Consider the following 22,322-nt stretch of genomic DNA (forward strand, 5'->3'; position numbering starts at 1 on the left):
TAGTAGATATGGTTTAGACTGCACATATAAGTTGCAACAACTTATCTTTTAGGAAAAAAATGCTTATGACACACTAGATGGAAATCCTGAATCCTTCAACATCGACTTAGACTTCCCCAAGGAGTAATGATAAAATAACAAATAAAGGTAGCAGAAAGTAGAACATAGGGTCATTTGTCGTTAGTTTAAATCGTGAATACCATGTTCTAGAGAGACAAAATTCAAAACTCAACAGTTTCATGCTATCTCCACACACACACAGAGAAATAAATAATATATATATATATATATATATATATATATATATATATATATATATATATATATATATATATGAGAGAGAGAGAGAGAGGACGGTTCAATGCTGTCGTGTATTGAAGATTGCCAATGAATAAATTTTAAGTATGTCGTTAAAATACAGTTGCCAATGAATAAATTTTAAGTATGTCGTTAAAATACAGTCACTAAGTTGATATTAGCTTCGTGGCACAACGACTGTTTATGGGTGCTTTAATGGTAATTTAAAATTCTTTCGACAATGAATTTTTTAAATTTTAATCATCCAGTACTTAAATCTTCTGCATAATTTTTTAGTGACCTATGAACAGATCAGTTGCATATCTATTTCTGACCGCACTACTTTCGATCTCTCTGGACAGGTATATTTACGTTCCCATCCTTCACAGAGAGTGGACTAGCCAGATGTCAACCTTGTTGTACAGTAAAAGTAGCATTCAACATTATTTATCAGGCCACTTCTATTCTACCATCCTTTTGATCCTATAAACTTTGAAGGAAGAAAATTGAAATTTGTTCGTGTGCTTTCTACAATCTGAAATGAGAACTTCTGGGACTCGGCAATTGGCATGACCGTTAGATGTGATGACAAATTTCTGTTATATCACTTCCGTTGCTTTTTAATATATCCATGAAAACTTATCACCTTCAAATAGCCAAGCAGTTTCAAACTAGTTCCTTTTAGTTTTACTACTGAGCAGTTGAACCAGCGGAACATATCAGCCACTACAGGCCGATACATATTGATATTGATAATGCTGCTTGAAACCACTGGTCGTGTTTGATCTAGTGTGATTTATTAGTGTGTGTTGTCCTTTGGACCCATTGCTTCTTTTATGTGATAGAGAACAGTACATACACCTTCTTGGGAGAATCGTAGGAAAGGCAAAAGAGGGAAAAGGCATATTGCTGCTCAATCCATGGGAAGATTTCTTCTTGTCAAGTATTAAGGACCACCTAGCAATATGCGATGCCGAAATGCCCCCAGTTGATCCAGACATGAGAAAGAAGGTTAGCTTGCAATAAATTCTTTTATTACTCGCGCATAGATTAGGTAATCGATTTTCTCCTCATTTATGGTCAGTCTTAACTTTCCATTTGTAATTCCTTTCCTGTGCAGAGAAATTAGAAGCCACATGTGCAGGTTTATATGTGTATATTGCTACAATTGTCCTTTTCTGTTTCCAGATTGTTTCCCATGTGGGCCTTTGTTACTCAAAGGTAATCACAGTGGTTTAGAAGTAGGGCATGTTTTAAGCTAAGCTATTACTCTTGCTTCATTTTTGTGTTAGAAGCCATTACTACAGGTTTATATGTGTATATTGCTAAAACTGTCTTGCTATGTGGACCCTTGTTACTCAAAGGTAATCATAGTAGTGTAGAAGTAGGGAATGTTTTGAGCTAGCCCATTACTCTTTCTTGTTTTCTGTCTTCTTTTTGCCTGTGATGTTTCTGCTTGGCTTTGCGTTCTTCCCTTACAGTTTTCTTATACTACTTTGCTCTGATCTTCTTGAGGGGAAAGCTATTTTAGATTTTGAATCTTGACGAGCGATTAGTGGGCTTATTGTTTTCAAGACTTTCAGGTCCTGTGCTGGTTAGCGGGCTTTTGTTCTGTTTTGCAGTATCAGGCTAATTGATTTTTGCAGTCGTTACAGCGAATTAGAAACCTGATTGTGATCCAAGCAGGTTAGTTCCTCCGGCTCTTTAGTTTTCCGGCCCGAGCCTGTTCTCACTCAGGCCAGGACGACGGGTATTCCAAAGCTCAACTGGTGCCTGACCTTATGGCCACCACTATTTAATTCGACGAAGCCATGATCAAAAGAATATGCTTGCTGGTCTCTTAAGCAAATGTACATGGAAATCCTTGTACCTGTTGTCAAATAGGCTGGGCTTCCACGCTACTATCATTTAATAAATCCCCTGTTATAAAAATCTCCATGGCTGCACGACCTTACAAATGATTGAGGAAGCAGGTCTCACTATCTGGAGGTTGGCTTGGCTTGGCTTGAGCTGGCTTGAATAAGTACCAACGAGCTTGACCAGCTGAAGAATACTTCATCTCTGTCAACTCAACTTGTACTGGAGACTATTTATTCGTGGTCAATAGTTTATTCTTCGATGAACTGACAAGTTGTTAGGAGGTGATAAATTTCAAATATAAAACGGGTTTTGATGATACATCCCAAAGGCATCTTTGCCTCTTCCCTCTGTGTCTAGGGCTTGTGAGGGGTTTGATAACTCTAAAAAATTTGTCTTGGAGTGTATTAGATGAAACGACCCAAATCTGCTCTCTAAAAGTTTTGGTTTCAGTTAAAAAAAGCCAGAAACTAAGACAACCAACTACTTTTAACAACGCCATTTAAAAGTTTTTTTCAGAATCTTCAATATGAAACTAAACTCTTCAAAGTGAAGCCTTACAGTCGGAATCGAGGTACATGCCTCCGCACATATGTGACACCAAGTCTGTTCATGCAATCAAAGACGGCCCTTGCAGACGGCCTCGTCAGATCTGGAATTTGAAACAAAAGTAGATACTGTTCAAGTAAGGTCGTAAAACAAGAAGTAGATCAACTGTGCCAAGCCCATTGATAGAACCACACCAGTTCTTACGGAAGCACTTAACACCATTGGTCTAACTACTGCTTACCTATTTTATTCCCCTAAAAGTTGAGATTGAACCACACTACCAGACTTTTTTGGCGCATTTATTATGTTGCACATAGAACTAGTAACTTTTTTTTTTTTTGAGAGAGAAAGAGATTAGATTCGATAGAATTGATCAAGGAATGAAGAGTTATTCTTTAAAAAGTAGTTGATATTTGCAAAAAGTGTGAACATTTTTATGCAATTAAAATCCAACTGGTTAGCAATTTAAATTTAGTGCCTGGTTCCACCTAACAAGACGGTGCGTGGACCATTTCAATCTTGCAAATTTTTTATTTGTTCACATGCTCTCTTAAAATTGACTGCATGGGAATTATCGAAGCCTTATATTTAGTGACATACACTTGTTAAATATCAGAAAAATCAATTCACTTACTGCCATCTATATCTTCAAGTCTTAAAAAATCATATCTACCAATAAATAAGACATTATCCAAGAATTTATTCCTAGTAAAAAGGTCCACCAAGTGGTGGGGAGTCAGAAATTTAATTTCTACTAAAATGTGCAAGGCATACAAATTTGAGGCAAAAGATTTTAATTTTTTATTTTTTAAAAATGAGATATATTTTTGTATATTATTATGTATAATAATAGCAAAATAAAAAATGTAAATTCATCTTTTGTACTAGCATTTACAACAACTAAATGATTATAGAGTAAAACCAGGCTTTTTTTGCACTTTTAATTTCTGAAACATAGCACATGCTCTTCCTTAGCTATTACCAAGTTATCATTCTCATATCCCAAAGAATTCCAAACACCCCATGAAGTTAGGGGCCCTCAAGTGCAACCAAAGGGGGCCAATATGAGAAAATATTGACACCTAAAAGTTAAGAGGAGCCAGGTTTTCCTCATCAATATTTAGCTAACCCAATGAACTTAAAAGCATAAAATATTATTTTTTGAATTTTCTTGAGTAACTTGAGCACATGTCGTCCTACATGAAAATATTATTTTTCAATTGACTTGAATCACATAGACGTGTTTGATTCCCCTGCGTTCCTGCTGTTCTTGGCCTTGTCACTAGGTACTTCTAGAGAGAGAATGGAAAGAACAAAGGCGGCTGCATTTGTTTGATAATGAACAGAGGCTCCAGGGTGGGTATCGGGCCGGGCCGGCCTGGCCTGGGTCTCGTTCCGGGCTCGGTCCGGCCCATTTAAATTAAAAAAATATTTTAATTATAAAATAATATTTTTAATATAAAATGTATTTATTAAGAATAAAAAAATGTTATTAAAACAAAAAAAAATTAAAAAATATATATATTTTTTTAACTTACCGGCCTCCATGTGCCTCCATGGATGCACAAAAAAAATCAGATATCAGCCCGAGCTACTTAAGAAATGGTATCCCAATAGATTGAGATTTATTTAAATATCCAATCAGATTTGGTTTTAAACAAGTCTTCTATATCCAATATCCATACGTTCCGAAAGTAGGCAGTTTTGCCGTTTTCGTTTGGTTTAAAAGTTTGATTCGGTTGTGAATTAAAAATTGGATTAGAATATAATATAAGTTGTTCTTCATTTATATTAGTTTGTTTGAACATCGAAAGAAGCAAATACTATTGACAACTTGAATCCAATCCATTGACATCACTAATCGAAACAGCTTCCAAAAATCCATCCTTAATCAAAATAGCTTCCAAAGGATGCATGAATCTACACAATCTTGTTCTAAAACATGTTGTAATATTCTGACTTCTTTTTGAGAGATATATTTAGTACATTCAAGTATTAAATGAAGAATGAAAAGATACAAATTGCAAGATATTTTCCATAAATTGCTAGCAGCTCAATAAAATGCCGGAAAAACAAACCATACAACAGAAGTTTTGAAACTATAATTGCTATGAAATAAAATACTGATCTACATAACATTATGCCATTGTTTGTGTTCTTTATTTTCTTTTGGAGTGTTGCCTTTTCGATCCTTTTTTAACTGTTACAATATGTTACTTAATATGAAAAAGCGAAATATAAAGACAGCCTCCTTGAAAAAGAAAATTTATGTTATTGGAAGACAAAATTTTGTAAAACACATGTTCAAAGAATACCATGTTATTGTTTTAGAAAGCATGCACTATTTCTAGATTCCAAGTCAAACACTAGCACATTTTTTGAAACAATAGCATGACGTTCTTGGAGAATGGTTTATAAAAATATGTTTCGTAAAAGCATATTGTTCTTTCCGCATGCCTTCAAACGGATGCTTTAATTGCCTACAATCCCTAGAGTAGGGTAAAATATATTGAAGACTTTGACATCTAGCAAAAATTAATCTGCCGTGTAGTCTACAAAGACACATCCGTTAATGGAATGTGTAGTAAATGGTTCTCCAATGGCAAGAAATTTTACCCATTTGATGAATAGCAAAGGAAATATATGACAAAATCTGTCTACTTTCTCAGTTTAAAAATCATTTAGGAGAAGGGCTTGAACATGTCTGCTTATGTTCTCAGTTTGATTCTTGTGGGTGATAAAGTATGTACAACATTTACTTGCGGATAAGAAAACAAATGAACATAGGTCGAAAAAAAAATCATGATAGGCATTATCACCCCCTAATTTCCTATAGTAAAATTGAGGGATTTTAGAAATAAAAATAAACTTATTTGAAAAAATAGTTGACTCATCAGTTGCAATACTGGGAACTTGGGACTGCAGCACGTAAAATAACCAAAATGAGGAACTTGCAGACCCGGATCCAGAGATCCACGAAAGGAGTCCCGGGTCGGGAGCAACACGGACTCGGTACGTCACGTCTTCGTTAGTTCAACCGGCGGAGACCACGTTGTCCGGTCGGAGAGAAAGCTTCGTCCAGGAAACAAACCGTTCGCGGTTTTGGTCTACGCGTGGCCCTTCCCCTTCGGGTGGTACGTTCATGCAGTCTGCCAGCTGGCATTTCTCCCCCCACGGAAACCCTGTGAATTTACAGAAAACCTTTTAGACTTTCCTTATTTTGGGTGGTATTTTAGGAAACAGTTGGGGTGCTTCTGGTCAATTGCGCGAGGTTTAGGTGTCCCCCCACATGCGGAATGACAACCGGGTGCGCCCGAAGGCTAGCCGCTAGCGGCCTCTGGGGCGGTTTCCTCTTCTTTCTTCGCTTTGCCCCCCGTGCTGAAGATAGCCGGAATAATGATCGGGGAGATTTCCAGAGGGAGGACGAGATCGCGTGCTGAGGTTTCCCGGCCTCGCGTCGCCGAGGAAGGAGTCTGCATCTCCGACGTCGTTTCAGGTCAGTCGGCATCTTCAACCGTTTGAGAGTCGGGACCCTGTCTGATTGACATTAGCGCCTTGATCTCATCGAAATCGGCTCAGCGACGGGTTGCGTCTGGGTTACGGAAGTCGTTTGTCATTCATTTGCTTATAATCAATTGCATTTGGGAAAAACTCTTCTCTTCGGCGTTTTTCTTCAAAACGATGTCTGCTTTTCTCATAAACGGCTGATTTTGTGGGCCATTAGGGCAACGTGAAAGCAAATTAAAATGAGAGAGACTTGGATTACTTGCTTTCAGCGAGCCGAAATCCAGGATCTCTCTATGGATCTGTCAAAGTCATGTAAGTTTTCGAGGACCTTTTCTACTTGATCACGGGAGCGTTTTCAAGGACGTTTTTCACTTAATCACGAGAGAGAACACCGAGTTCTTTCCGAAAATGTTTTGTTAAACGTTCACGGACCTATTCCACGGTTTCGAGTTCAAAAAAATGTACGTAGTTTTTGACCATTTACGGATCTTCCTCCTGGGGGAACGCAGGGGTTCTTCTTCTTTTCCCCCCTTTTTTCTTGGGAGACAGGGCGATGCGAGCGTGTCGCTTCTCAGGCGCCAAGTGAGCCTTCTTCCGAACTTGGCGCGATGGGAGGTCGGTCGTCTTTGCCACCGCGTCGCATGCGCACCCAAAGTCAGTCCCCGTTGGCCGTTACCGGCGGCAAGTTGTGGTGTGCAAATAGGCGTTCGCTTTGTATGACTTTCTCGTGCTCCGTGCATCATGACGACGTTTCTGGTTGGAGCCTGAGTCCGCTTTCTCTTTGAACTTAACGCCATTGATTCCGAATATTTGCTTAAGGTGCTTTACTTTTGACAATTTTCTTTATCACGTAGCCGCCTTTTATATCATCGTATAAAAAGGGGTCTCCTTGGTTTGAACATTTTGTCAGACGGCTGTCACTTTTTTTGTGGTAAATGTTATCAGATGCGGGTTAAGGCGTGAGAAAAAATTTACTCCCAACATAGAAAAGAAGCTTTTCGCTCTCTGTCTTTCGTATTTATGTCTTCTCTCATAAATACAACTAACTTCGACTTGAGCAACGAGCTCTGCCCATGACAATCAGAATCGAACCTTACCTGCCCTTGTGCCAGGGAAAGAGTTCAGAGCTTTTGGCCTTCTTTGTATCCCGTGAAATCGATTGTTGATTCTTAATTCACTTATCCAACGTAAATTTGATGGTTTCCGTACCTACTTCCTTGATCTCAAGTCAGAAGCTGGTTTGGTTTCTTTGTGTGCATCTTAGAATATGCTTTTATGGCGGCTTGTATTTAGAGGTATGAGAATGCATGATCCTTTTTCAAAATCGGTGCAAGAGGCTGTGGTTTGTGAAAGGGTTCCGTCTGTTTCTTAAGTCACGTAAACCATCTACTTCCTGCCAACCTTCCCACTAGATGCTGCCAAAACGTTACCTGAGCAGGAAAGTCGGACGACGTTTGATTCCAAGAGTGTGTCCATTTCGTAAGCTCCCGTTTGGTCAAATTGGGCAGTCGAACCGCTTCCGTTCAAGATCATCCCTTTCAATCGATGGTCCTTACCTTACCTTCCCGAGCTTGCTGGCTGCTGCCTATAACAGTCAGAAACGAGATGCAGAGTCGCTTCCTTGCGGCAAAAGTGGCGGAGGATATTCTTTTGCCATTTGTGTTGGAACCGGGAGTGATGAGGTTTGACCGTTCTTTGGAGGCAACCAACGATGGGGTTTGCTGAGAACGGTTGGAGTCTTATTCTAAGTTTAGACGTCCCATGGTAAATGGTGGTTGTCATTAATAAGTTATTATTTATTTAAATCCTAACTTCCATCTCCTCTTGCCCTTCATCCTTGCAGCGACGCAAAGGGTGGAACATAAAACGGGACTTCTGCTTGGCTCGTCTGCCCCAAACGGAGTAGTTGAGTAAGAGGGGCGTCGTCCCCACCCCACCCGCCTGGTTTTTTCTTGGCAGCTCCGCGGCCACCATTTCCATCTCCGGCGATGGCGGCCACGATCCACTATCCGGCCATTGTGAGCAAAGGCATCAGAGACCACTGCAAGATGCGAAGATCCATCTCGGATCCGCAGCTACATTGCTCGCTGAACACGAAGGACGCCGCATCCGGTTTGCCGACCGAGACCAACTTGAGAGGCACGGCCAACTCGCAGAAATCGCTGGGGTTCCTTCCGTTCTCCCTGTCCGCGGGTTCGATCCCTAGCTCCGTGGTCCGGTTCTTCGTGGAGAGGTCGGAGCCGGAGGAGGGCGCGTTGGTGGAAGCAGAGGAAACGCCGGTGGTGAGAAAGAGCATCGGGAGGGTGAACTGGATCACAAGGTTGCTGGAGCTGAGGAGCGATTGGAAGGGTCGGAAAAGGGAGGAAGAGGAGGTGAAGTCGGGGGCCGGAGAGGAAGAGGAGGGAGAAAATGTAGCGGAAGACGGTGGGTGTTGGTGTTGTGGGGAGGACTCGGCGGGGGAGGGAGAGTTGGGACTTGGAGACGTCGTGGAAGATGCGGAGTCGTTCTCGAAGTTCCTGGTTCGAGCCACATTGGACGAAACGCAGGTGTTGGCTCAGCTCGCATCCCTCTGCTACCACGCGTACTTCATCTCGGAGATCAAGGTATTCCATGTTTCGTTTGATCTTTAGATTGGAAATAGAAATGTTTCAGGTCTCTACGTAGCGAAACGAGTCTCAGATAAGCCGTTTTTCCTGAAAATATGGGGCCTTTCCTGAAATATCAGGCAAAAGGTGGGTGTGAGTTGGGTGCCTAATGAATATTTTTCTCTCTCATCTTTTATTCGTTTTCGGTTGGTTCCAGGACATGCTCCCAACGTGACCATGTTTTCATTTAATGGTCAATTTGAATTTTCTAATTCCGCTCCCCAAATTTCCTTTAAGTATGTTTTTTCTTGGATATATTTTAGAAACTTGAAAGACTGCAATGCAACTATCATGAGCTGAAGTTGAGAAAGAGATGAAAAGTAAGTGGAGCCATTTTTAGCTTCCATGAGGGAAGACTAAGATCAAAAGAAGGCAACTTAAAAAAAAAAAAAAAAAAGAAGGAAACGGACGTGAAACCGGTGTCCTGTCACCGAAAATGTAAAAAATTGACCTTTGATAAGAGGAAACGATTAAATATTAGCGAGAGTGGTCGTTGAGGACTTGGGCGATGGATTTGAGTAACTGAGCTGGAATCGGGTGTCAATTCGAATCACATAGATTTTTCTAAACTGAAGTTAATTTATCATAAGAAATTTAACTTTGCCTTCCAAATTGTAGCCCGACGAACTGTGGAGGTACCACCGGCTGAGCTACGTCACCTCCTCTCTCGAAAAGAAAGCCAAAGCCAAAGAACTTTGCAAGGCGGGCACTGGAAACGACTCGCCGGGACTCTCGACTTCAGGAGTGAAGAAGGCGGTCAGGCCATCGGTGGCCTATGAGATTGCCGCCGCCGCCGCTTCCTATCTGCACTCGAGGTCGAGGAGGTTGCTTCCGTTCGCAGCCAGGGCCCACAATGGCACCGACTCCGCCAGACACTGCGAGTGTGGTGGTGATTTCTCTAGCCCTGGGGCTTCCAAGTCAGAGATGGCGGCTTATGTGGCAGCGTCGACCGTAACGGCGGTGGTGGCAGCAGAGGAGGAGGCGAAGAAGGAGGCGGCCAAGAATCTGCGATCCCTGCACTCATCGCCTTGTGAGTGGTTCGTCTGCGACGATGATGCCGCGCACACTCGTTGCTTCGTCATTCAGGTCAGCCTCTCTCCATGCCTGCAACAATCGAATCGAGCCCGGACTCATTACGAGCCAAGTTTTACCACCGCACGTCCCATTTGCGATTCCAGGCGCGGAGAGCAAATCTGGTCCAAAGTTTAGGGCCCAAAATGGTCGAGGGCGCCCGTAGCTGCCGTCCATCTCAAAGATGAACGGCTTGAGAAATTGATGAATGTGGCTGTGTTTCATTTCTAGTGGGGCACCAAATGGAAGTTCTGTTGGCTGTTGCATATTTGAATCGCGTCTTACGACAAAAAAAATGATACAAGAACGCAAGAAAAGGAATCCGTTCATCTTGATGATGAACGGAATCCTAGCGGCCTCGGGCATGGGGTTGGACTAGTATCAAGAAGTGGCATAAAGTGTATCATCGTTTCCGCTGTGTGCCTGGTGATAGAAGTTTTAGCAACAGTCTACTCTGAGGTGTTTTAACTTATAAGTGATTTTGAGTCCATTTATCTGTAACAGGGGTCAGACAACTTGTCGTCATGGCAGGCCAATCTATTCTTCGAGCCTACACCTTTTGAGGTAAAATAAAAAGGAGGAAGAATTTCTCTGTTTGGTAGACTTGGTAGTATTCAAAGTAGAAGGCTGACGGTCTTTGTGTTGTTCTGCCGTGCAAACGAAAGGGAATGGACGTGTTGGTTCACAGAGGCATCTACGAAGCTGCCAAAGGCATGTACAATCAGCTGTTTCAGGAGGTGGTGGACTACCAAAGAGTGCACGGCAAACAGGCGAGATTCCGGTTCACTGGCCACTCTCTCGGCGGAGGCCTCTCCGTGTTGGTCAGCCTCATGCTTGTGGCCAGGGAGGTGGTGCCTGCATCGTCGATGCTGCCGGTTGTGACGTTCGGGGCTCCCTTCATCTTCGGTGCGGGGCAACGCGTTCTGCAAGCTCTGGGCTTGAGCGACTCGTTCGTGCAGTCGGTCATGATGCACCGGGACATCGTCCCTCGGGCCTTCTCGTGCCGGTACCCGGACCGCGTGGCCGTGCTCCTTCGGCGGCTCAGCGCCAGCTTCCAACACCACCCTTGCCTCAACAGCGATGTAAGTAATGACGTTTCACTTTCTGATTTTTTTTTAGTTTCCCCCTTTACAATGATTTAGTTGGAAGAAGATATTGTTGTGGTAGTACTCTGTGGTAGCATCTGTGCACTGGGGGAGGTAAGTAATGGAATCGCATGCGGGGTTGCATATGTGGTCATGATGTAAGAAGGAAATTTCATGTGAGAGCGTAACGGGGGTGCTCTTGATATGGCTATGCCGCTCTGGTCTGAGTTTACTATGATTGGTGATCCCACACCAACAACTTGATCGTTAAGTACCTCCGTTCTCTCTTGTACGAGAAAAAGCCCGATTGCATCCTTAGATCTAGGCTTTAGGATCTGGGTTTAGAAATTAGGTGTCGGATTTTGATTTGACGGGAGGCTTGTTAATAATTAAGAAACATGTTGGAACTCGCCAAAATCGTGCCTTTTGAGTATAATAGGCTAATCGTCGCATCTTGCTGTACTTTTTTTTGACTTAGTACCTCAATGGAAGCTTGTGTTCCACACATTTAGTCAAAACACCTTTGTTTTTCTGTCTCCTGGTGTCTGAGGTTTGGTTAGTGTGAAAGATCAACTTGTGTTGCATCCGTCGTGGGATTAGGAATTAGGATTGCTCTCTGTCCCCAAGTTACGTTGTAAAGGCATTCTTCTAGGTTGTAAACAGGCCGCATACGACAAGGGGCTTTCCTACTTTTTACTATAGTCCAATAGTGTCCACTCCAAAAGAAAAAGTGGTGTTTTATTTGTTATCCAACGTTGTATATTGAAAGTGAACTCACTCAATCTGCACGCGCGAGCAACTTTTAATGTTATTATTTCCAAAATTTCCTATGTTAGCCACACCTTTGCTGACGACTGCCGGACAGGGTCGAAGTTTTTCAGAGTAAAAGATTGCAGAAATTTTTGGAGTTTTTGTTCAATATAATGTCATAAAAGAAAGAAGTATATTGTTACAGCATTGAATTGCACTGTGCTTTTAAACCAAGTTAAAAGATGAATGGGGATAGGGAGGCTGGTCTTTGGCACTTGATGAATCCTTTTCCCTTTCACATGGTTGTCAAGGAATGGCACTACACAAAAACGAACCTCTTCTAGATTGCATTGAGCATGCCTCTTTTCTTCGTAAGAAGGGTTACTTGGGCTATTGGTTGATTTTCCTTTCCATTCTGCAAGGATGAAATTAAGCAGTTTCAGTAGGTTCATTGACATATGATTGGTGTTGAATCTGCAGAAATTGTTGTACACCCCACTGGGCGAACTTCTCATCGTGCAGCCTGACGAAGCCCTGTCTCCAGCTCATCCCCTTCTTCCACATGGGAGTGGCCTGTACAAGCTTAGAACGACGCTGGGGTATGGTCCGCTAGCAAGTGCTGTGCGCACCTTCCTCAATTCACCACATCCATTAGAAACTCTTAGTGATCCCAAGGCTTATGGTTCGGAAGGCTCCATACTAAGGGACCATGAGTCTGCTAATTACCTGAAGGCCGTCAACGGCATCGTGCTGCAGCAGACGAAACACAGGCGACGGATGCTGCGGGAGCAACGGAAACATGATCTGTGGCCTCTATTCAGGCCGTGTTCACATGCAATGTCATCCCCGCCAACGACGGAAATCGCCATTGGTGTGGAGGTTCTGTAATTGTTGCGACAGGGTTGTTGTGTAAATGAATTAATTCTTATGCCTTACATTCTTACTGTCATAAAAGAGCTTGTTCTTGATCGTTTCTACCAAATCAAACAGTTGGTGTTACGTACTGTTGCTAAAGTGAACGTGCCTTTGAGACCATGGTGGTAGTGATTGCAGAGAGGTTGTGTAATTATCCTTTCAAAGTTTTTTTTTTTTTTTTGTTACTTTTGGGAAAATATAGTTTCTATCTTCGGGGTTCCGAACTTAAAATGTCATTCTTTAATGGGTTTACTTTTATGCGGCATGCTTGTCAAGAACCAATAAATAAGTCAAAAAATGTTAATGACTATCAAATTTGTGATAAAACCTTACTCACATCCAATCGAACCAATACCGTCCACTGGCTGCCCATGTTTCTTGTTACTGTATCATATCCTTATATAGTCAGAATTTCACTTTGAAAATCATGTTCGGTTATTAAGTTTGATTACGCAGTTGAGCATAATCTTTTCTTATTCTGGCAAACACCTGTTGAGGGATAGGCCCTATACCAATTTATTGACCCAAAAATGAATACGTACAGACAAAAATCAAAACCCCTACTTGAGAACAGAAAAGAAAGGAAATGATTTAATTTTGATTACAGTAATGTGCTTCCTTTCATGTTCTTCCCCATCGTTTCTTCTTGATGAGGGTACACGGTCACTTCCCCTTATTTCCCTTCGTTTTGGTCCAAATCTTTGCATCTCCTTATGAACCCCAATACTTCAAAGGTTTGCTTTTGTAGAACTATAACATTTGCCCTAAAAGAAAAATTGACTGATGTCTCTCCAGTAAACTTAGAAGGGAAAAAGTCGAAGGAATGTAAAGATGAACATTGCGTCCTTTCAAATGTGTAATGGCAATACGTGACTAGAGGGATTCGTGGGTATATAACTTAAGCTACAATTCCATACAGTATAGCTCTGGTCTTTCAATGAAGCAGCGGTGGTCGTGTTCCTCGATCACCAGTTGATCAAGAGCTCGAACCGTGGACCTGCAATCTCCATTAAAGGAGATATGGTCCCTCTACATGCCAATTCCTTACACTGAGGATTTCTAAGGCGATCAGTTTTTGTATTCCATTGTGTAACCGATAATTCCTTTTCTTTACACAGCTAAATAAACACAATTTTTTGTATTTCATTTCCTTTTTATCCAAACAGACCTTTTAAATAGTTTCTTTCCTTTCCTTTCTTTTCCCTCCCCATTAGTTTTTCCTCTCTCTATTTTCCTTTCCCTTCTATCTATTAAAACTTTCTTTTCCATACATGCAAACATTGTTCTGAGGACCCCATCCCTTAATATCCAGATTGATCAAGTTTACAAGTAAAACTGCACATACCTGTAGGAAAGTTGCCATTTGAACAACTTCATACCTACTCCAGCTCTGATTATTCCACTGTTGAAGTGCTAACGGGGTGGATAAATCTCTTCCATGGGTCTCAGGAATAGCTTGAGTGCATTTGATTTCTTTCCCTTACCTTTGCACATCCATATCCGTCTACAAATACTGCTCAGTGCTCAGTGCTCTTGGGTAGTAGTTCCACACCCACCATCTCTCATTTTCTGTTATTACTGCTTGTGGGTTGTGTCTGCACACACTGCTACACTTCCATATGCACCGTATGACCAGATGAAATGTGACCTTCCAGCATTTTCGAAGAATCGCTTCTGTTTCACCATCTGCAGCGCCCCTGTTTTAATTATTCTTGGCGAATGTTGTCAAACAAAAACTACTCTTACTTTCCTGATTGTCTCTCTATTAGTTGGTTTATCATGGTTGCCTAATGACGTAATGGCTAGCGAGGCATCCCAGTATGGGAAACGGGTGAAGATAGGGAAGGATAGCGAAGCACTGTAATGAGAAAGAAGACTGCGAATGCCCACGCTTCTGATTACTCGGATTTGGATTTTAATTCAGAGATAACCAATCGTATGGATGTTGGATGTAAGAAAAAATTTAACTTACCCCAAATCGAAGCTCATATTTGCTACATAATAAATGAGTCTCAAACTCGTAACATACCTTTTGAATGTAAATAAAAAACAAGCATTGCCAACACATCATCTTTGTCAAGATTTCAAATAAACGACCAAAAAGCAAATTATAGTAGACGGTAACTGGTCACAAATTGGAAAATTAATTAGCACAATATCTATTGCAAATCTACATAGAACTTTGGAAACAAAGACATGTTTCAGGTAATTTAAGTACCAACCTCAGCACTTTAGCCTGACCAGTCTCGGACACCTTCTCATTTATGTAAATGCTTCTGCACTTTTGCTTCTCATCCTTCTTCACAGGGAAGAAGAAGAAGAAGAGCAAGATATCTATACTGGTGGGCTTCATAAGCCATGCCAGGCAACAATTTTATAGCCTGTCAGCAATTGCTTCCCGAGTATCCTCACTTTTTCACTACAAAATAACTGGAAGATACTTATGTTTTTTTCTTCTTCTTTTTTTTTTTCCCTGGTCGTCGGTCACATTGAATAAAGTAGAATATGGAAAAGAAAATTGGGAGATTAGAAGACCAAAACGAGAACTTACTTCCTCTGAACTCTTGAACTGAGAGAGAGAAAGACAGGTGAATTGAGCTCCTCAATAAAGAAATGGGGCAACCTTAATCCAAAACATTATGTAAGGATTTTTTTTTTTTGTTTGGGGTAAAAAGATCTTTGGCTATGCAATTTATATTCAGGATGTACAAATAAGAAGTTGTGATTGTTCAGTGTGCAATTTAGACGTTTCAATTCAACAAAACCCTTCTAATGAGAGAAAGCACTAATTTTTTTATGTAAAATGGTAAAAAAATGTCCTTCATAAGCAAGAATTCTTCTCTTGACTGAAGGATGATATTTTCGCACTCAAGAGGGTATTTTTTTTGTTATTTTACATTAAAAATTAATGTTTTCTTTTCCTGAGCAGCTGTTTGAGAATTTCTCCCAAAAAATTGAGCCGTTATTTCTTAACTTTCTAAAGTATTTGCTCAAAAGTTTTTTCTTTTTGTAACTTTTTGTAGATTCTGCAAGCCCGGAAAAACTCCAGCCATTAACAAAAAAAAGTGTCATATTTTTGGACGCGAAGGACAAGTCCAGTGATGTCCTACAGCATCCAGGTAAACAGGATTCAAAATCTCAACTGCTCGAGCATATACCATTTTCCATATTCTTTCCTCCACACAACAAGTTCACGTACCATCTTTCACTTCAGATCTCTCTGCTTACCAGCCGGAAGAACCAATCACATATCCGTCGTTTGCATGGAGACCATATTACACCACTTACAAGGCCTTCAAAGTTGCCAGTCTTACCTTGAATTTAACTCTTCCAATAAACATCTCAATCAGTTTGCCGAAAGGTCGTAGCATAACTGGACGGTGAGAGCTCAATTGTCAATTTGATTCTCATAAGCATTACTCATTTGGATTGCAAAGGGTGGCAGACGCTACACTCAGGTTAAAGGTAGTAACTGTAAGTTCATTCAGATCCCAATGTATCCTTAGACTCCAGAAGTAAAGGGGAGGAAAGAACAACTTGATTCAGATAAGCATTACTTATCTAGATTGCAAAAGGTGGCAGTTAAAGGCAGTAACTGTAAGTTGATTCAGATCTCAACACATCTCTAGACTCTAGGAGTAAAGGGGAGAAAAAGAACAATTTGATTCCCATAAACATTAATTATCTGGATTAGAAAGGGTGGCAGACACTCAAGTTAAATTGAGTAACTGTAAGTTCTCCCTACGAGTAGAGGGGAGGAATGGAGGCTTCGGCCTCTCACCGGAATGGTGAGGGTCCACTTCCGTCCACCCGAAATTCTTCACATAAAACAAAATTGCCTAGAAAACATGAACCATAATTTTATCACTTTACATAAAATTACAAAATGCTGAGGCTACGACCCTCGGCCCTACGGCCTATCCTTCTCGAGAAGACAATGCTTCTTGTTGTCATTAAGCTACAAACTTAACAAGAAGTGTCGTCCTATTCGCAAAAAGGACTCTCTCAATGAATTCACCAAGTGAAGTTGAAGCTAAGATCAGTTGACCGCGCGTCGATCTATCAAGGTCACCACATAAGAAGCAATTAACCCTACCAGCCAGAAGCCAAGGTCTGAAAATGACCCCATTAATAATTTCTTGCATGCAAGAGTCAGCAAAAGATCACAGTCAAATATGTGTAAGCAGGCACTAGATTTTACCTTGTGGGAGGCGAAGATTTTGTTCTATGTGATGAACAAATTAAATCCAAGAAGAAATCGATGTCCATAACTTCATGGCATTGATCAAACTCTAACTTCTCCATATTATGAGACATTCAGTTAATGAATTGAAGAGCAGTAACTGCTGCCATTAACAGCTTGGCCAATGAAAATTTGTCGCTGTAAACTCCATGTAATTAATTCTAGAAGTCTCAAGTAGGTGAAGTCATGCGGGCTCCCGCAAAGACAGAGGAGCCTTTCTGAATTAATCAAAGAAAGCAATCTGCCCTTCACAGGAGGCAAGTGTAGACTCTGTAGGTAATTGCCTAGACAGACACCAAAAAAAAAGAAGGAGCTTATTTTTATATTGATATTTCAATGTAATTTTCTTTATATATGTATAAGTGTCCCTTAAAAATTTAAAATTGTATAACTAGTGCCCTTTAACCATAATTTTCTGGCTCGGCCTCTGGTCCTCCGGAATCCTTATGGTCGCTTGGATTAGTTTCCAAGGGATCTGAATCCACACATCATTGAAAACCACATTTTTTTGGAGAATCTTTAATTTGCAGCAGATCCATGAGGCATCTATATAATGTACAAACTGGATGGCTTTGGCCTACATTCTGAACCATGTCGAACCCAGACAAAGCCTAGGCTGGCTAAGCAGAGAGGTCAATTATTAAGTAGCTAGATTGGGCACATGGAGGATCACTGGTATGCTTGTTTGGCAGTATATACCAGATAATGATCCAACCTGGTTAGCTTGTGAATTTTCGCAATGCAAAAGACAAGACATGACTTAGATACCTCCTTTTTCTGCACACTTCCGTTCACATTTGAAATATGAAAAGTTTTTTGGGTGAGCAGGAACTAAGGACAAGAAAATTTCCAAGAACGCTTCAATAACCATTTTTATTTGGTCTATCATAGTTGGGATTCATTTTGGCGTCTTTAACTTGTCAACATTTGCAAGTTGCAACACAAAATATTAAATACACAATACACACACACTCTCTCTCTCTACCCACCTTCTGTCTAACTAGTTTAAGTTTTTAACAAATTTCTTTGGTAAAAGTTGTCTACCATTCATTAAAGTATCATAATTTTTTTAGTATATTTTTCTAAAGAATTATATGTCAACGAAATTACATTCAAAATATGTTTTCAGATATTGAACTACTGAGCTCCTTCAAGCTTTGGTCGCTTACTTTTGAAAAGACTAGTATAGATTTGAGAAGCCGACATTTAGAACACTGTTGGCTTGTGTTTGTTTGCTTGCGATTTGAGATTAAAGATAATTTCAGATCATTGAGGATTTCAGGTCTGACCACCCGGGTTCTACAATCGAATGTAGATTTGAAATGTATAATTAGTTAAATACCTTGTTTCTTTAAACCATGGGCTTCATAAAGTGCGGATTTCAGATCAACCTTAGATTGGCAGGATACATGTTAAGAATTTCCCACATGTAATTCAATCACCATTTTTTTCCTTTTTTTCTTTTCTCATATACATTTACAACTCTCATGAAGTACTGATTTCAGATCAACATTGTCTTTTTTTTTTAAAGAAGAGTTTATGAAACATAGAGTCCAGAACATTAGAGGCAAGGAGAATAGAGTCTACAAGAGTGTTGTGATCGCACCATTTACAGTGCATGAGAAGAGTAGCACACCATAATCAAACCAACGATACGTCTTTTATTTATAAAACCGTCTGCCGAACCAGCTATGCTATGTTTTTTTTAAGGCAAATAAAGGTGATTTGCCATTTTCACGTGCCTCATGAACTGTGTAAAAAGAATGTGCAATATCAGATTTCTGGCCTAATAGATTGTTTGATTTGACACTCTGTCATGGTACTTTACTCGATGGACCTTATCTTGGTTTTCCTTTTTCCAGGCAGGCATGCATAATAAGCAGCGTAAGCGTGTGAAGTTTCTTTTTCTTATTACCAAACAAAACAAGTTTTTCTTTCTCTTAATCACTAAACGAACAATGACAACCAAATTCACATCAGATACAGATATCCAGGACACCCTAATTGAGTTGAGATATTTACGAAGAGGCATTTGGCAACACTGTCAAAGATATTTTACCCCCTTCTACTTCTTCAAATCAAACATGATAAAAATTTACCGAGTTACATCCTGAAAACCAAAAGCAATCTTCAGGAACATAAATTCAGTTCTATATCTACAAAAAAAGTTCCTCTCTAGAAGGATACTGTGCTACGCAGATGCCCCCTAATCCCCTATGTAATTCATATCTATATGATGATCTAATCCGGGCAGATTATTGGTACTTAGAGCGAATTCTGCCGGAAAATCACGACATTCGAATGTGGTTAATTTGCAAAAAATAAGCCAGCATTGTATCATAAACCTGGTGGCTCATCAATCAACAAACTAATTGTAGACGAGATATAATAGGCAAGCTAAGCAACACCTAATCTCCTGATGAACAGCCAATTTATTTTCCAACATGAATAATGCAAAGAATGCTTCACCTACTTCCCCAAATAGAGAGGCATACCATATGGTCCACATCGATATAAACCCAACATCAGTCCAAAACACAAGGGTCCTTTTCATGTCCTTTCCTTTTTGTGGATGGCCCATCTCATCAAACAGGAGCTCGAGGAAGGGGCGCCCCTTGTGCTTCACCATGAGTCAGGTTCTCATGTAAGCCAAAATAGCTTTATAAGCAAGCAACCCTCTCCTTTTAATTTTTCCAGCTTTTCCCTTTTCCTCCAAGCAATACATGTTGGTGGGTAGTAAGAATGATGAATAAAGAAAAAAGGAGATAAGCCAAGTGGTTTTTGTAGCTTACCCTTTCTTTATCCCTTCTCTTTGTTGATTAAGAGTCCCCACCAAAGCTAGTTTCATTAGGCAATAACAGAAACTGAGTTGCACTAACATAGGGCTGCATAGTCCTTCTTCACCATCCCATTCCCTCTCTCTCTCTCTCTCTCTCTCTCTCTCTCTAGAATGTTGGGTAGTTATTTGTGTAAAGAGGACAAAAGAGAACAGGGGTTTTACTTCTTGCAGGGTTCATTTTTCCCAAAAGAAAAAAATTCCAAGGAATTTTTCTCATGATACTTTCTCTGAGAATATTCTGAACTGGGAATCCCTTAAGGTCCATTTGCTGACCAATCCCGTGATCTCTGATGCTATACGTGTTTGCTTGCCATTGGTCGAACGGCTTGGCATTATCTTCATTTTCAAAAGCAGGAGTGACCTCTCTCTCTCTCTCTCTCTCCACAGCTTATCTGCAAAAGTTCCCCAAATCTAAAAAAAAAAAAAGAACAGCTTGTAAATGTCACCAATCCAAAAAGAGATGGGGAAGATATGTGTTCCCTGTTGTCAGGCTAAAGGCACTAGCTTCTTAGACCAATGAAACTTGAGTATGTTTGTTCTTGGAACACATATTCTTAACACGGCTAGCTGTCTTAAGAAAACTATTTCTTTGGTATCGAAACTATTTTCCGACAAGCAAACAATGAATATATTCAATACAACGTCTTTTAAAACAAAAGCATGATGTTCTTGTGATATATGTTGCAATAACAAGCTTTAAAAACACAATGTTCTTCTTTACCAAACACCCTCATAGAGAATTCCATTTAATTTGATTGGATCAAGCTAGATCATTTAAGAGGACATTCCAACTGGACGCCTTCGTCCATTATGCAGTGAACCCACGCAAACATGAGACAGTTAATGACGTAATTAAGTAAGAGTAGATCTCAATGCCCTACAACTAGGTCAAGGATGGGTTATCTACTCCGACTTTTTATCCAAGTACAATGAGCCTCAAACAGGTTAATCTTATATCTACTTCTATCAATGAATATGAACGGATTCATGATGGACGTATTGCTAATTGGAAAGTGAACCGATGACGTTTGTTGGGAGCAGTTAATTGTCCTGGGTTCATTTATTTCTCGGTTCTATTGCCCCAGTGTATCCTATTCTTCTGTTATATTTTCCAGGAAGTGAAGAAAATGAAGCATGATGTTGGCCCTGGAAAATTGCGCAGAGAGCTGTTGTCCTTGATCACTAAAATGTTTTCTGAACTTGGGTGTTTGCTTATATGAGGTAAAACCATGATTTCTTCCACCCTGCAGATGAACTTTCACATAAACGTGGTCTTGTTTCTGCATTCTCTGTTTTTGCTTGCCTGTGCCATGTCGATTGCTGTCCTTGTCTCTTGCTCCCACCAAACAATCCTTCGCCTACCTTTCTGTTTGTTTCTTGCGAGCAAATTAAATCTTAGTGCAGAGTAAAAATCTTGAAGATTTGGAACAGAAGCATTGTAGTTCTTTTGGAAATCTGGGTCTTTCAAGAAAAAAAGTTGAGCAGAATCCAAAGAAAATTACAGGAGTGCTGATCAAAGAGGCATGAATATGATGCTTTCAGGAAAATGAAGTCGAAAGATCAATCTTTTCTAATTTTAATATATTTTGCCTTGAGAAGATGGACTAAATCAGCACCCTGTCCCTTTTCCATCAAACCCAGCAGTTTCTTGCCACCTCCCCAAGCAGCAAAAGAATCTAATGGCGACTTCAAAAAGGGTTTCCACCCGTATGAAGCACAACAGAAGTAGCAGAAAACAATCATGCCGGTTCTCATTTTGCACGCTAGAGGAAATTCATTGAAGACTGTACAAAGAACACGCCTGATCTTTAAGAGCAATGAAAACGTTCATCGATTAAAATAAGCAGTTAAATGGAGGGAAAAAAAAATCAAGCTTAAACAAGTTTCTGTAGTACAACCAAAAGTCAGCTGTGTTCTTATAAGTTGTTGTTTTATCGAAAATTTCTGTGGGGTCATGAAAAGGTTACATCTTGTAAGGTGAGATGTACATGGGACAGATAAGAAGCTCATCCCCTCATAAATTTAGCGAGGGCAGTACATGTTGATTTAATTGTGGAATTTAGTTCTACAACTGGTGAAATTTATTGTGGTTTCCGCCATTATGTTGCTTACAGGCTGGTGAATGCAATTTGATCTGCTAAGTGTCTTAGGATTTTTTTGAGTTAGTCTCTCTTATCCTAAAATTTCTGGCTTGCACCTTATCAAGCATTATAAGCAAGGTTTTATAGTAAAAAACCTATATATAAAATGGTTCTTTGACTAATAATAATTCTCCTAAGTTGGTATTATACTTTCATTATTGGACTTCATAACCCTAATCTGAAACACTAATGAAGGCTATAATATATGCTTTTATTCGTCCATGTCTTTCCATGCTTGGGTGGTCAAGATCATCAACAGTACTCCTATTTTTATAAGAGTGGTGCACCATGCTCTTAAGAACCCACTCAATTTAAATGTACCAAAGTTTGCTGGTATTTATCTTTGTCTTAAAGTTGCACAAGTGATTGATAAAGACATAAACTAAACCTTTTAATCGGCTTCATGCTGATTTTGGTGATCTT

General features: G+C 40.2%; 1 protein-coding gene across 1 annotated transcript; it reads left to right on the top strand.

Moving 5' to 3' along the window:
* Window positions 1–5,985: 5,985 nt before the first annotated feature.
* Window positions 5,986–12,827, top strand: LOC116248153 (phospholipase A1 PLIP1, chloroplastic-like). The gene is made up of 6 exons (XM_031620785.2): window positions 5,986–6,199; window positions 8,054–8,813; window positions 9,474–9,941; window positions 10,431–10,490; window positions 10,592–11,008; window positions 12,242–12,827. The coding sequence occupies exons 2-6, from the start codon at window positions 8,199–8,201 to the stop codon at window positions 12,647–12,649; spliced, it is 1,968 nt and encodes a 655-aa protein (XP_031476645.1). The 5' UTR covers window positions 5,986–6,199; window positions 8,054–8,198; the 3' UTR covers window positions 12,650–12,827.
* Window positions 12,828–22,322: the final 9,495 nt, after the last annotated feature.

This window comes from Nymphaea colorata, chromosome 1 (genome assembly GCF_008831285.2).
Source record: "Nymphaea colorata isolate Beijing-Zhang1983 chromosome 1, ASM883128v2, whole genome shotgun sequence".
NCBI classification, from domain to species: Eukaryota; Viridiplantae; Streptophyta; class Magnoliopsida; order Nymphaeales; family Nymphaeaceae; genus Nymphaea; species Nymphaea colorata.